Genomic DNA, 12633 nt, shown 5'->3' with positions numbered 1-12633 from the left:
TTGGCTGTTTGCAACATCACCATGATGATTTCCTTTTACATTGAGAAGATGTTCAAAATATTCCCTCCACCTCTCCAGTGATTCCCTGGGATCTATTATAAGTTCACCTGAATTACTCAAAACACGTTTCATTTCCTTTTTCCCTCCCTTCCTAAGATTCTTTATTACTGTCCAGAAAGGTTTCCCTGCTGCTTGAACTAGCCTTTCCAGGTTATTACCAAAATCTTCCCATGACTTCTTTTTGGATTCAACAACTATTTGTTTCGCTCTGTTTCTTTCGTCTACGTACCAATCCCTGTCTTCCTTGGCCCTTGTTTGGAGCCATTTCTGATAAGCCTTCTTTTTACATTTACAGGCTGCTCTCACTTCACCATTCCACCAAGATGTTCGCCTTTTCCCATCTTTACACACAGTTGTTCCTAGGCACTCCCTTGCTGTTCCTATTACAGCATCCCTGTGTGTCACCCATTCACTTTCTATATCCTGAATCTGCTTACTGTCTACTGTTCGAAACTTCTCACTAATCATATCCATGTACTTCTGTCTAATTTCCTCGTCCTGGAGACTTTCTACCCTTATTCGTTTGCAGACAGATTTCACTTTCTCTACCCTAGGCCTAGAGATACTTAGTTCACTACAGATCAGATAGTGGTCTGTACCATCGAAAAATCCGCGGAAAACTCGTACATTCCTAACAGATTTCCTGAATTCAAAGTCTGTTAAGATATAGTCTATTATGGATCTGGTACCCCTAGCCTCCCATGTGTAGCGGTGAATAGCCTTATGCTTGAAGAATGTATTCGTAACAGCTAAACCCATACTAGCACAGAAGTCCAGCAAACGCTTCCCATTCCCATTAGCTTCCATATCTTCCCCCCATTTACCAATCACCCTTTCGTATCTTTCAGTTCTATTCCCAACTCTCGCATTGAAATCGCCCATTAGCACTATTCTATCCTTGCTGTTGACCCTGACCACGATGTCACTCAATGCTTCATAAAACTTGTCAACTTCATCCTCATCTGCACCCTCACATGGTGAATACATGGACACAATTCTTGTCCTAATTCCTCCCACTGACAAATCTACCCACATCATTCGCTCATTTATGTGCCTAACAGAAACTATGTTGCGTGCAATGGTATTCCTGATAAAGAGCCCTACCCCAGACTCTGCCCTTCCTTTTCTAACACCCGTCAAGTACACTTTATAATCTCCTATCTCTTCCTCATTATCTCCCCTTACCCGAATATCACTTACTCCTAGCACATCCAGATGCATCCTCTTTGCTGACTCAGCCAGTTCTACCTTCTTTCTTCCATAAGCCCCATTAATATTGATAGCTCCCCATCGAATTCCATTTCGTTCGCCAAGTTGTTTCCAAGGAATCCCTCGCCTGTCAAATGGGAGTGGGACTCCATTACTCCCATAGGTCCGAGGCTTGCTTAAAGTGTTCTGAGCTCGGTAAATTCATGAAGCAGGATGCTGCCCTACTTGCACATAATCCAAGTGAGGATCTCTCCTCTAACGGGTTATGGACCACCGGTGAATTGTATAGTCCTAGCCGCCTGAGAACAAGGAGGGCCACGACTCAGAATATGTCCGAGATGCCCACTCCCATTCCATAGCAACTGGTATCCCGACTCTCAGGACCACTTACTAGGCCACTCAGCCGTTGCCCATGGTTCACGAACTAGGACGTGACTACAGTAACCCACAACCATGAACCACTTTTAAGTACAAGTCTAATTTAATTTTACGTACATAGAGTCTTCTATTTTTCGATCATCAAACAATTTTAAAATGTTTGTAAATATAATCCTGTTGCTATTGCATTTTCATTGTTTTGAATTGTACCCTAGAAAGAAAACACATAGGCTAAAATTAAACATTTGCAATAATAATAATAATAATAATAATAAGCATAATATTGATGCAACAAGCATCATTAAACTAAGGTAGATGCACCTGTGCAAATGCTGGGGCTGTACCTTAATTAAGGCTATGGCTGCTTCCTTCCCACACTTCTAGCCCTTTCCTGTCCCATCGTTGCCATAAGACCTAATTGTGTCGGTGTGGCGTACAGCAGCTTGTAAGAAGAAAAAAAATAATGCTCCTATGCCTGACCCTGTACCTATTGCTGACAGCCTAACTTAAAATATATAAAAATGACGGTATCTCCACCCATACTTAATTTCTTTTTGCATCAGTTTGTAGTTTAAATGTTTCTCTTTGGAAGAAAAAATTAGTTGGCAGTAATGAGGTATGATCTAGATAAGTCCTTTGTATGTAGGGGAGCACCAGCAAACAAAGTTTAAAGGGAACCTTAGCATTTTTCATAAGGAGGTTAGTGCAAGTAAAGAAGGTATTATATTTTGTTTATTGGGTCCTGAAAATTAAATCCATGTTTGATAGTATGTTTAATGAATGTGTATGAATTGTATATGTTGGCTGAAGTGAAAGGTATAAATTATCACATAAATTGTGGAGGGTCAGTCATTGGTACACCATAGTGTCAGCTTAGGGTGAAAAAGTTATTTTGGTCTGTTTCAAATGAGAAACATTCAGTGGTGGCCATGATCGTTAAGGCATCAAGTCTATACGGTCTGACACAGTGGTTAGCCGGTTCGAGTTCTGCTGGTCAACACCTTCAGAATGTTGGCCAGCAGAGTAGGAGAGGTGATGGTATACAATTTCTAAACCCCAGATTCCGTGTCAAACCCCTGGATTAAATTCCAAACATCTCTGCAGTGCTCATATGGAGTGAGGGCATATGACTCTGTTGATGGTGATTCATTTGTCGGATGGAGACATGAAGCCTTGAGCAGACCCCGTGGTGATATTCGACCGGAGTAGGCTATGTGCTGGCTCTGGCTTTCACCTTCTCTCTTCCTACTATTGTTTATCTTTTTTTTTACAAGTTGCTTTATGTCCCACCGACACAGATAGGTCTTACGGCGATGATGGGACAGGAAAGGGCTAGGAGTGGGGAGGAAGCAGCCGTGGCCTTAATTAAGGTACAGCCCCAGCATTTGCCTGGTGTGAAAATGGGAAATCACGGAAAACCATCTTCAGGGCTGCCGACAGTGGGGTTCGAACCCACTATCTCCCGAATACTGGCTACTGACCGCATTTAAGCGACTGCAGCTATCAGGCTTGGTGCCATTCATTTTATCTCAATAACTACTCAGATGATTTTGACACCAGGAAGGGCATCCGGTCGTAAAAACTCGCTGCAAAAATTCATCTCTCTTCATACCCGGTCCCGTAGAGAAACAGGGCAAAGGTTGGACATACCTACATATACTAGCTAGATATGCTGTTTCTTTTTATGCGGTTCTCCTATAAAGTAACCTGAAGCTGACCCCATCTCTCAGGTGTAGGCAGCTGATATAAACCATAACTCAAAGCTGATACAAGGTATGTATATGTATATTTTAAAAATTTTGTCACACCTATCTTTCAAGTGATGATACAAAATAGACCCTCAACAAAGTTAATTCCTAAAGTACCGGTACCCACAGATGATGTATAGTTTCCAAATCGCCTGTGTATTTGATTACTACACAATGGTGCAGCTATATTAGGGACCAAGACAGGAAATGTACGTTTTTTCGATCTTTTAAGTTTTGTGAGTTATCACCTGTCTGTCTGTCTGTCTGTCTGTCTGTTATATCATCAGCCCAGAGGCTGGTTGGAGCCTCGAATAGCAGTATGAGAGGTTATAAGGAAACCGCCAAAATCGATGGCAGTGTCAAAATGAAGCGTACTAAGCAAGAAGAGAATTGAAATAGTTTGCCATTGTTTTCCTCACCAGGCCTGACAGTGCTGTTGTAACGAGAATTGTTCTAGCTCGTTGAGCACGACTGACGCTACGAGTAACACATTTCTTAACACTCGGATGCACTCGACTTGCCGGGCCGACGATTGAGGCGCTGGCTTCCTCAACTTGGCAGGTTCGATCCTGGCTCCGTCCGGTGGTATTTGAAGATGCTCAGATACGTCAGTCTCGTGTCGGTAGATTTACTGGCACGTAAAAGAACTCCTGGGGGCCTACATCCCGGCACCTCAGCGTCTCCGAAAACCGTAACATTAGTTAGTGGGACGTAAAACCAATAACATTTATTATTATTCACTCGAGGCGCCCATACCTCAGCTGCTTCCACGTTGTCACAGACATGGATGAGACTGGGACTTAAGTGGAAGCTACAATTTGCTCTGTCGTTTGCCAACAGACGGATGAAGAGAGAAAAAAAGAAAAGAAAAGACTGTATCTATCAGAAAAGGCAACAAGCAGGAGTGTTCATGTTCGAGGAATAACTACTCGCGATTATTATGTTTTTCGCTGTCGTACAAAATATCTACGGAAATATTTGTTCTATCTAAAATATGTAGGCCTACATAACAAAAATGATTGAAACTCAAGACTTTCATGTCAGATACGTATTAACCGTGCGAACTACAATAATGCTGATTAACGAATAGAAAAGGAAGTACCGTCACTTCGTTTCTTCTTCTTTTCCTGCCGCTTTCTCCGCGGGTGCGAAGTGCGTCATACATGTGGTGGATTTGGCCCTGTTTTGCGGCCGGATCCCCATCCCGACGCCAACCCTATATGGAGGGACGTAATCACTAATGCGTGTTTCTGTGGCGGTTGGTAGTGTGGTATGTTGTCTGAATATGAAGAGGAAAGCCAGAAGAATTAATCAGAAGCGATTAAAATCCCTGACCCGGCCTGGAATTGAACCGGCCACCCGCTGAACTGAAGGCCAGTACGCTCACCATTCAGCCAACGAGTCGGACACATCCACTTCTTTTATGTTCCCTTAAAAAATATTATAGCCGATTTCATGCGTCGAGCCACGGCCGACTCGTTGCGTCGCTCTAGCTAGCTTGGTCGAGCGTAGCGAAGATCCTGTTGACCTTGATATTGCAATGTTCATCCTGCCCAATTCTGCCGCTGTACGGCGTGACATTCGCTCCCCGATTCACTTCACACCGTTAACACTGTTATCTGTGTCCTTTATATTGTATTTTTCCACACGTTTTTGTTTATAAGGTAGTGTTCTTGGCAAGTTATGTCGTCTTATTGAATGATTACTTGGAATAGACAATCGTCATGAATTTATCTGCGAAATGTGGCTTTGATTAAGTAAGGTCTTGTAAATGAGGTTAGGTAATGCACAGTATGTACACAACATGGCATTTTCTTTTCAACTATTTAATTGCTCTATAAAGCAATGTTTGTCAGGCCTGTCGTTTGTCAGTGTTAACATATGGGATTGAAAATGCCTTGCTGTTTTGTGCCAGGGTGCAGGTCAGGATATAGAGATTGTAAGGAGGCAAGGAGATATTTTAAACCACCTAAAGATAAAGAGTTATTCATGAAATGGAAAAAAGCAATACAAAGAAAAGACAGGGAGCTTACAGAAAAATCTTCAATCTGTCATATTCACTTTTCTGAAGATGTAATTGTTAAAACTGATAAATTTATTATAGAAAACAAGGAAATAGAACTCCCTAGAATTAACTGGCACTTAAAACCAAATTCAGTCCCGAATATTTTTCCACATTTGCCCAAACGTTCGTCTGCTTCTTTAAAGCAAATTAATTCTAGGAAAAGAAAAACTTTGCATATGATTTTAAGTGAAACATCCTCTGCTGATAATACAAGAGGTAAGAATAGCTGTAATCAAGAAAATAATGGTTTATTCTTTAATTGTTGAATCATGCCTTTATTTACATAACGAACAAGAGTATTTAGGATAAAACTTCGCTGATAGCATTGGAAATAAGAGGTTAGGAATTCAACATCTCAGAGTGTCACACAATGTTTACAAGACTGCCTACTTAGGTCAAGATAGTGACAAGTCCATCAGATCAGGGGTGTTTACTCTCAGGTTAGAGTCCTGATGCGATCTACTGGCCTGTAATATCCACTGTGATGGTATTGGCTGGTGGCAAGAACATGAGAGAACATGATTCAAAATGCTTATTTAAAACATGATTAACTAAATTATCTGTGAATTTCACTTCTTGGTTAATTCTTATAGTAATATCGCAAATACTGGAATTACATCTGGCACTCGTTAGGGCATGTCACTTTCAAACTTCACAATTTCATTATTTGTACAGAATGTAGCAGTGGGCCATATGTGATGCGAGCTCTCAGAAACTGCCCTCCAGCCAACAGGATCATTGGAAAGGGTCACCTTTCAGAGATTTACGTAGTGACAGTTTTAATTTTTCTAAGTAAGGATACTTCCGGGGACGAGTTGGTGGGTCCCTAGCATGCATAAAGAAAAGGTCTCATCTCAGCAACTTTAGGTATTGTTTCACTTTTTGTGTGTGTATGTGTGTGTAGTTCTCTTTCCTAAAAATCCAACCCCTCCCCCGCTAGTAAAGTTAACTGTATTTATTCACTCAAAGAAATAAGGAAAGCGCATGGTATTATATCATCGCTTAAGAAACAGTACCATGCTAGCGGCAATAACATAACTTTACAGGAGGTGATGAACAAAAGTATTCTTCATTGCTATTTTATGGATTAGAAAGATAATTTTCACATTTTTAGTATCAAATAATTGATTTAAATGTGTTAGGATATCAATGGGGTTTACTTTCTTTTTTTTTTTTCTGCTAGTGAGGTCAGTCACGCAGTTCATGAATACAAATATAACAAGATACGCTGTATTGTAGCATCCCACTAACTACGTTTTCTGTTTTCGGAGGTGCTGGAATTTAGTCGCGCAGGAGTTCTTTTTCATGTCAGTGAATCTACCGACTCGAGGTTGATGTATCTGAATCTGCCAAGTTGGGGTCAGAAGGCCAGCGTCTCAACCGTCTGAGCCACTCAGCCTGGCACTGTATTGTTATTACATGCATTTTCATATAGCTTGTTAGGCTCTTATGCTTTTCAGTGTTCAGTCTGCAAGCCTCTGTGAATTGATTAAATGCTGCCACAATCCTCTATTTGTAACTAGCTCCGTGGCCTCTTTTTGTTCCGTACCTCTTATCTTTAAATTATTATAAACCGAGTCTGTCACTAACAGAAAAAACAGTACGTCCGGGAGGAGTGTGAAATGGACTCAGGAGCGAAAAGACATTCACAGTGCAAGAATGAAGGAGTACTGGTCAAAGAAGAAAGCTGCTAGAGATAAGAACCATGTGGTCCATAGCAGGCCCAAACGGAACTTTAAAAAAAAACGAGTCCATCCATCGTCACCATGTTCTCCCTCTTCTTCTCTTACCCTCCATGAGAGAGTCCATTATTCTCCTAGGTAACCTATCCTCTTCCATTTTCCTCACTGACTCTTTTCCCCCATGGGTGGGGGAGGTAGAAAAACACCTGTGGTATCCCCTGCCTGTCGTAAAAGAGGCTCCAGCGGATCTCATGTTGGGAGTCTGAGCTGAGTCCTGGCATTGCTTCCACTTACTTGTGCCAGGCTCCTCGCTTGTTTCTATCCTATCCGACCTCTCTTGGTCAACTCTTGTTCTTTTCCGACCCTGACGGCATTAGGTCTCGAGGCCTAGGGAGTCTTTAATTTTCACTCCCTTCATAGCCCTTGTCTTCCTTTGGCTGATACCTTCATTTTTGAAAGTGTCAGACCCCTGCAATTCTTTGTCTCTGATTAATGTTATATATGGAGGATGGTAGCCGAGTTGTACTTTCTCTTAAAACGATAATCACCACCAACTCACTGACTCTCTACATGACACAAGATGATGCACAGTGTACTGTATTTCTGTTTTTAAAACGAATATTCTGGTAAGAGATATCATATTGCACATAATTTTCTGTTAGAAACTACTGAGCCCATATAAATATGCACTAAAAATAATATATTGAATAAATTACGAACAGAAGGAATCTTAAATCACATCTGAGTTACCATAAATCAAAGTCTCAAGTTCAAATGAAATAGCATCTTGAGCTATCTGGTTCGTGGGTTGATCAGATCTGTTGCCACTTTTCTACTTGCTTGCACATGTCTGTGCTATTCGGTGTGAATAGCAGAGCAAACTACCTCTCGACTGATCTGGTTGATAAAGATGTCTCAGTGTAATGACTCTGCGTACTTCGTGACGTCTGAAGCATGCCCACTATTCTTGAATCTAGTGGCATATTCTGAGGGCTACCGAGGCTATCAGTGAAGCACAAACCTCAAATGAGAACGATGGAGAGCAAAGCATCGGAGAAAGATATTGCATTCCAGACTCTGCGTCCCTCTCCCCTTGACCCACCTCGTGTGGCTTGCTGATGTATGATCGATAGGTGCGGGGACCGGGGGGATAGGTGTGCTAGGCTTTGGTCTATCAGATCGCCACTGCTAACTAACAGCATGCGTTCCTCATCGTATATACTTCCTCACCTTATACTCATAGATAACAGAGTGCTGACATTTCACTCCCGTTACTTCTACATCCTTGTAGGAAGACACTACAGGACTGCTGCTGTTATAAAGAGTAATATAGTTTTCTTTTTATAGGTAGATCTGCTAAAATGAAATGCAATCTTTCAGGTGTATTGTTCTCTTTTGTTGGTTGGAATCAAACCCGTGATAATGGATCGGACACCACCACTGATCTCCTGAGGAAGCTGTAAAATTCGAAATTTTTATTTAATAATAATAATAATAATAATAATAATAATAATAATAATAACAATAATGTTGCTTGGCATCTGTATAGGTTTGGTGGTAACCTAATGAGGATGAAATGAATGACAAAGACGTCATAAACACAAAGTCCCCAAGCCAGGGGAATTAACAGTACGAGGGGGTTGATTCTGAGAACTGAACTGGGGCCATCGGACCAAAGGCAAGCATTCTTACCATTTAACCATAAAGCCGGACTTTAATTTGCTAAACCTTAGGCTACCATCTCCACTGATCAGGTTTTGAGTATTGACAGTAGCAGAGGCCAGGACGGTTGCTTCTGAAACAGCCTTGACAATGCAGCAGGCTACTCCGTTGGCTATTGGCTGCAGCTCAAAACTCTTAAAAGGCTTGGCATTCACTAAATCAACTATTGAAAAGGGGTAACCTAAGTCAAGTGGTAGCCCACATCTTGGACTCAGCGTATGCTACCACTTGAATCTCGTAAGGAAGACGTCAAGAAGTTCTAAGGAATTCTTGATTCAGTGTAGTCACAGTGGTTAGACAAGGCTGTAATCTCTCACCTTTGTTGTTCATACTACACACATGATGATGCTTGGAGGTTTTTAATTAAATGAAATTGTGTATGGCTTTTTGTACCAGGACGTGTCCAAGGACTGTGGCTCGCCAGGTGCAGGTCTTTTGATTTGACGCTCGTAGGAGACCCGTGCGTCCTGATGAGGACGAAATGATGAAGACAACACATACACCCAGTCCCCATGCAAGGGGAATTAACCAATTATGTTTAAAATTCCCAACCCTGCCGGGAGTCGAACCCGGGACCCCTGTGACCACAGGCCAGCATGCAAACCATTTAGCCATGGAGCCGGACTTTGTTTTTAATGATCTTATACAGATGGAGGAGTGGAAGTAAACAAGGACAGGGGGCTGGTTGCAGGTAGAGACTTGTGGAAGTAATTAGTTTATTCATGAGGCTTGCAGACTGAACTCTGAAAGGTTTAACAGTCTATAATGAGGGTGAATGTAATTTATAAGAACATGATTTTACAATTGTCTTCATTTCACTTTTTATAATTCATCCTTAACCTCCAATTTCTTCTTGATTGTAGGGTTGATTTAACCCATCTAAAAGACCAAATGAGAAAAGTTGAGATTTCTGCACATGGTAAGGGAATCCTATCATTATTGCTAATAATAAACTACAGAAGAATGGATTGACCTGGTAAAGTGGAAGAATTACTGCCCACACTCACCAACCTTAGTAGCATTATTAGGAACTAGAATTTAAGCAAATTCTAGTTGCAATTCCTTGCGGAGGAGAGATGTGTTCATTGTAATGTCCTGGAACCCACCATCCCGACCCAAAAACTACATTTACTTTTATAACCTAAGGAAGTGGAGCACTTGCCATTGTCCATTGCTAAACTACAAACTGGCATTCCTAGTGGTCAGCGTAAAGTCGCATGTGACGTCATTCACGTCAGTCATAATAACTAGATGGTATTACCATCCCCAGCAGAATAAAAATGCAAAGAAACAGGACATATAATGGAAACAATGCTATATACAGGATAGGAATAATTTTATACCAAACTTAATGCAGAGGAGCATATAGTGCTGCAGTGGTGATAAGGAATTCGTGTGCTCTCTGTTCTAGGGGGAAGGATCTTTTGAACAGGGATTCGGCAAAATATTCCACAAAGTGGTGTTCCCTCTTGCTGTACCCTGTAACAGAATAGCTGCTGTGCGACTCTTTTTGTGCTTGTCCCCGAATTACTGCTCTTCTCCACCCCTACCCTAACCAATCCAGATCAGTGATCTTGTCCAGGCCAGTAGTGTTTCCATAGGAATCTAGGGGCCTGATGCCACTTTGTGGTGGCTCTCTCCTGGGGGGTTACGCCTCCAGACCCCCTTTGCTTGGCCCAAATCAATGGTCTTGTCAATCCCTAGCCTAACTACTTCTTAACTAGAGAGGTTGACCGCCCTGACCACGCCCTCCACAAGAAAGCAGCGAAAAGTAAACAAAAGACAGTCACTCCGCACAGAGTCGAGGTACTAATATTAGTGTTACAAGGACAGTAGTAATGATGGTGAAGCGTTTTAGTGTTGTAAACTTTTGAATGCAATGATAAACAGTCTCAGAAGAGTTCATTGTAATTTTGGGTTCTTATGATTATGAACATAGGTAGGAATTCCCTCTACTTAGTAAAGGATGCATTGCCTTACTTCTTGAAGTCTGCTTTCAGTGAGATACAGATTAGAAATATGTATTAAGAGTTCAAAGTTGAAGGTGTAAATTAGCAAGATTCCTGTTATAAGAATTACATTTTTTGTCACATTTATGAATAAGAAATTTTCTATTGGTTTAATAATTAATTAATTCATTATATAAGAGTATTCTCACAGTTCTCCCAGCACCCAAAGAGCTGCGCGTCACTTTTAGCAGGGGACGCCCTAACCTTTTCCGAGGCACCATATTTGCTTTATCCATATAGGCTATTGTTTCGATGGGCTCGCCACACCCAAAGGCATACCTACTGCCAGATTCAAACTTAGGCCTAATAAGAAGACAGATGCCTTTTGTAGCTGCTCCTCTGGAGTACAGACGTTACAGGTTTGCACCTTCCACCATCTCCACCGTACTGAAGTTCATCTTCTCCGCTGTAGATGCCATTGAGGACTTCACCCATAACCCAGGGCAGGGGCCCTCCATATTTATGACCCCTGGAGAGAGGGTGTCCCAGTATTTTAAAGCCCCCAGGAATTGGGCTACCTGTTGGTCTGCGGGTTGTGTTTGGTATTTCAACTAGCCGTACATACTGTAGGAGCCACCTATCCGCTACTTGGGGATGCGCTCTGTAGGGGTCAGGTTCCCCTGGTTAACTTTCGGAAGTTAACCTCGCCCACAAAGGCTGAGGTTATTTGCAGAGTACTTGCTGGAGCTGTAGGCCTGCAGTGGACATATCGAGTTCTCAGGATTATTACCAATAAAAATGGTCAGTTATTGGACATTCTCAGGATTGTCTGGGAGGTCCCTGAGGATTGGCAAAAAAGAATAATCATCCCAATTTTCAAGAAAGGCAATAAGAAAGTATTGAAGAACTACAGGGGAATTACTCTAATATCCCATGTTTTTAAGATAATGGAGAGGATACTGGAAAGTAGGATAAGGTTGAGGGTTGAAAATCAGTTTGATTTCAGAAGTGGAAGGTCAACAATAGAGCCCATTATCATTATGAGACAACTAATGGAAAGCAATGGGAGTGTGGGAATGATATGGAGACGACATTCATTGACATTGAAAAGGCAAAAAATAACACCTCCGATAGATAGAATTACTGCTGCGTACCGAGTATTTTTTAAAAATTTACTTTACGTCGCACCGACATAGTTAGGTCTTACGGCGACGATGGGTTAGGAAAGGGTTATGAGTGTGAAGGAAACGGCCTTGGCCTTAATTAAGGTATTGCCCCGGCATTTGCCTGGTGTGAAAAAGGGAACCCACAGAATAACATCTTCAAGGCTGCCGACAGTGGGGTTCGAATCCTCTATCTCCCGGATGCAAGCTCACAGCTGCTTGCCCCTAACCACGCGGCCAACTCGCCCAGTCGTACGTGTGTAACAGTCTGCCTAAATATTGGCGGGAAGTAGCTGGGGAGTTAGGTAACTTTCTTCTTTAGCGTGCCATTTCTCTGTTTCATAAATTTTCCGATACTACTGGTACGTAACACACTGGTTCATCATAGCATTCGAGCTATTCAATCCCTACTCTGAGGCAGTGATTGGAATGAGAAGTGTGCAAATTTAACGGAATAATGGCAGAGAAGTGTTCACGGCTGTCTGCGGCCTGGTCTTTCCAGCTCTGGAACTTTGGACTGTTAGATCGGCACCATAGTACTGTTCGTTAAAAGTGAGAAAATGCGCAGTTTTTCATTTGATCGAGTATTTTATATGGTAAACATTGCTTTTAATTGCTATATTCCTACTGATGTTTTTGCAATAACCTATACTGACT

The 12633-nt window shown here is 41.8% G+C and overlaps 1 protein-coding gene across 5 annotated transcripts in view; it reads left to right on the top strand.

Moving 5' to 3' along the window:
• Positions 1 to 12633, top strand: part of LOC136884672 (THAP domain-containing protein 1 B) — a 163505-nt gene that overhangs the window by 89781 nt on the left and 61091 nt on the right. The window contains exon 1 of one of the 5 annotated variants that reach the window (XM_067156930.2): positions 5229 to 5676. The exons of the other annotated variants lie outside the window; for them this stretch is intronic. Within the exon in view, the coding sequence (XP_067013031.2) occupies positions 5277 to 5676 (400 nt within the window). The 5' untranslated portion in view covers positions 5229 to 5276. Of the gene's footprint in view, positions 1 to 5228; positions 5677 to 12633 lie in introns of those variants that run through there. 5 annotated transcript variants of the gene reach the window in all.

The sequence above is a fragment of the Anabrus simplex genome, chromosome 13 (assembly GCF_040414725.1).
Source record: "Anabrus simplex isolate iqAnaSimp1 chromosome 13, ASM4041472v1, whole genome shotgun sequence".
NCBI classification, from domain to species: Eukaryota; Metazoa; Arthropoda; class Insecta; order Orthoptera; family Tettigoniidae; genus Anabrus; species Anabrus simplex.
This window is presented reverse-complemented; position numbering and strand designations above follow the sequence as displayed.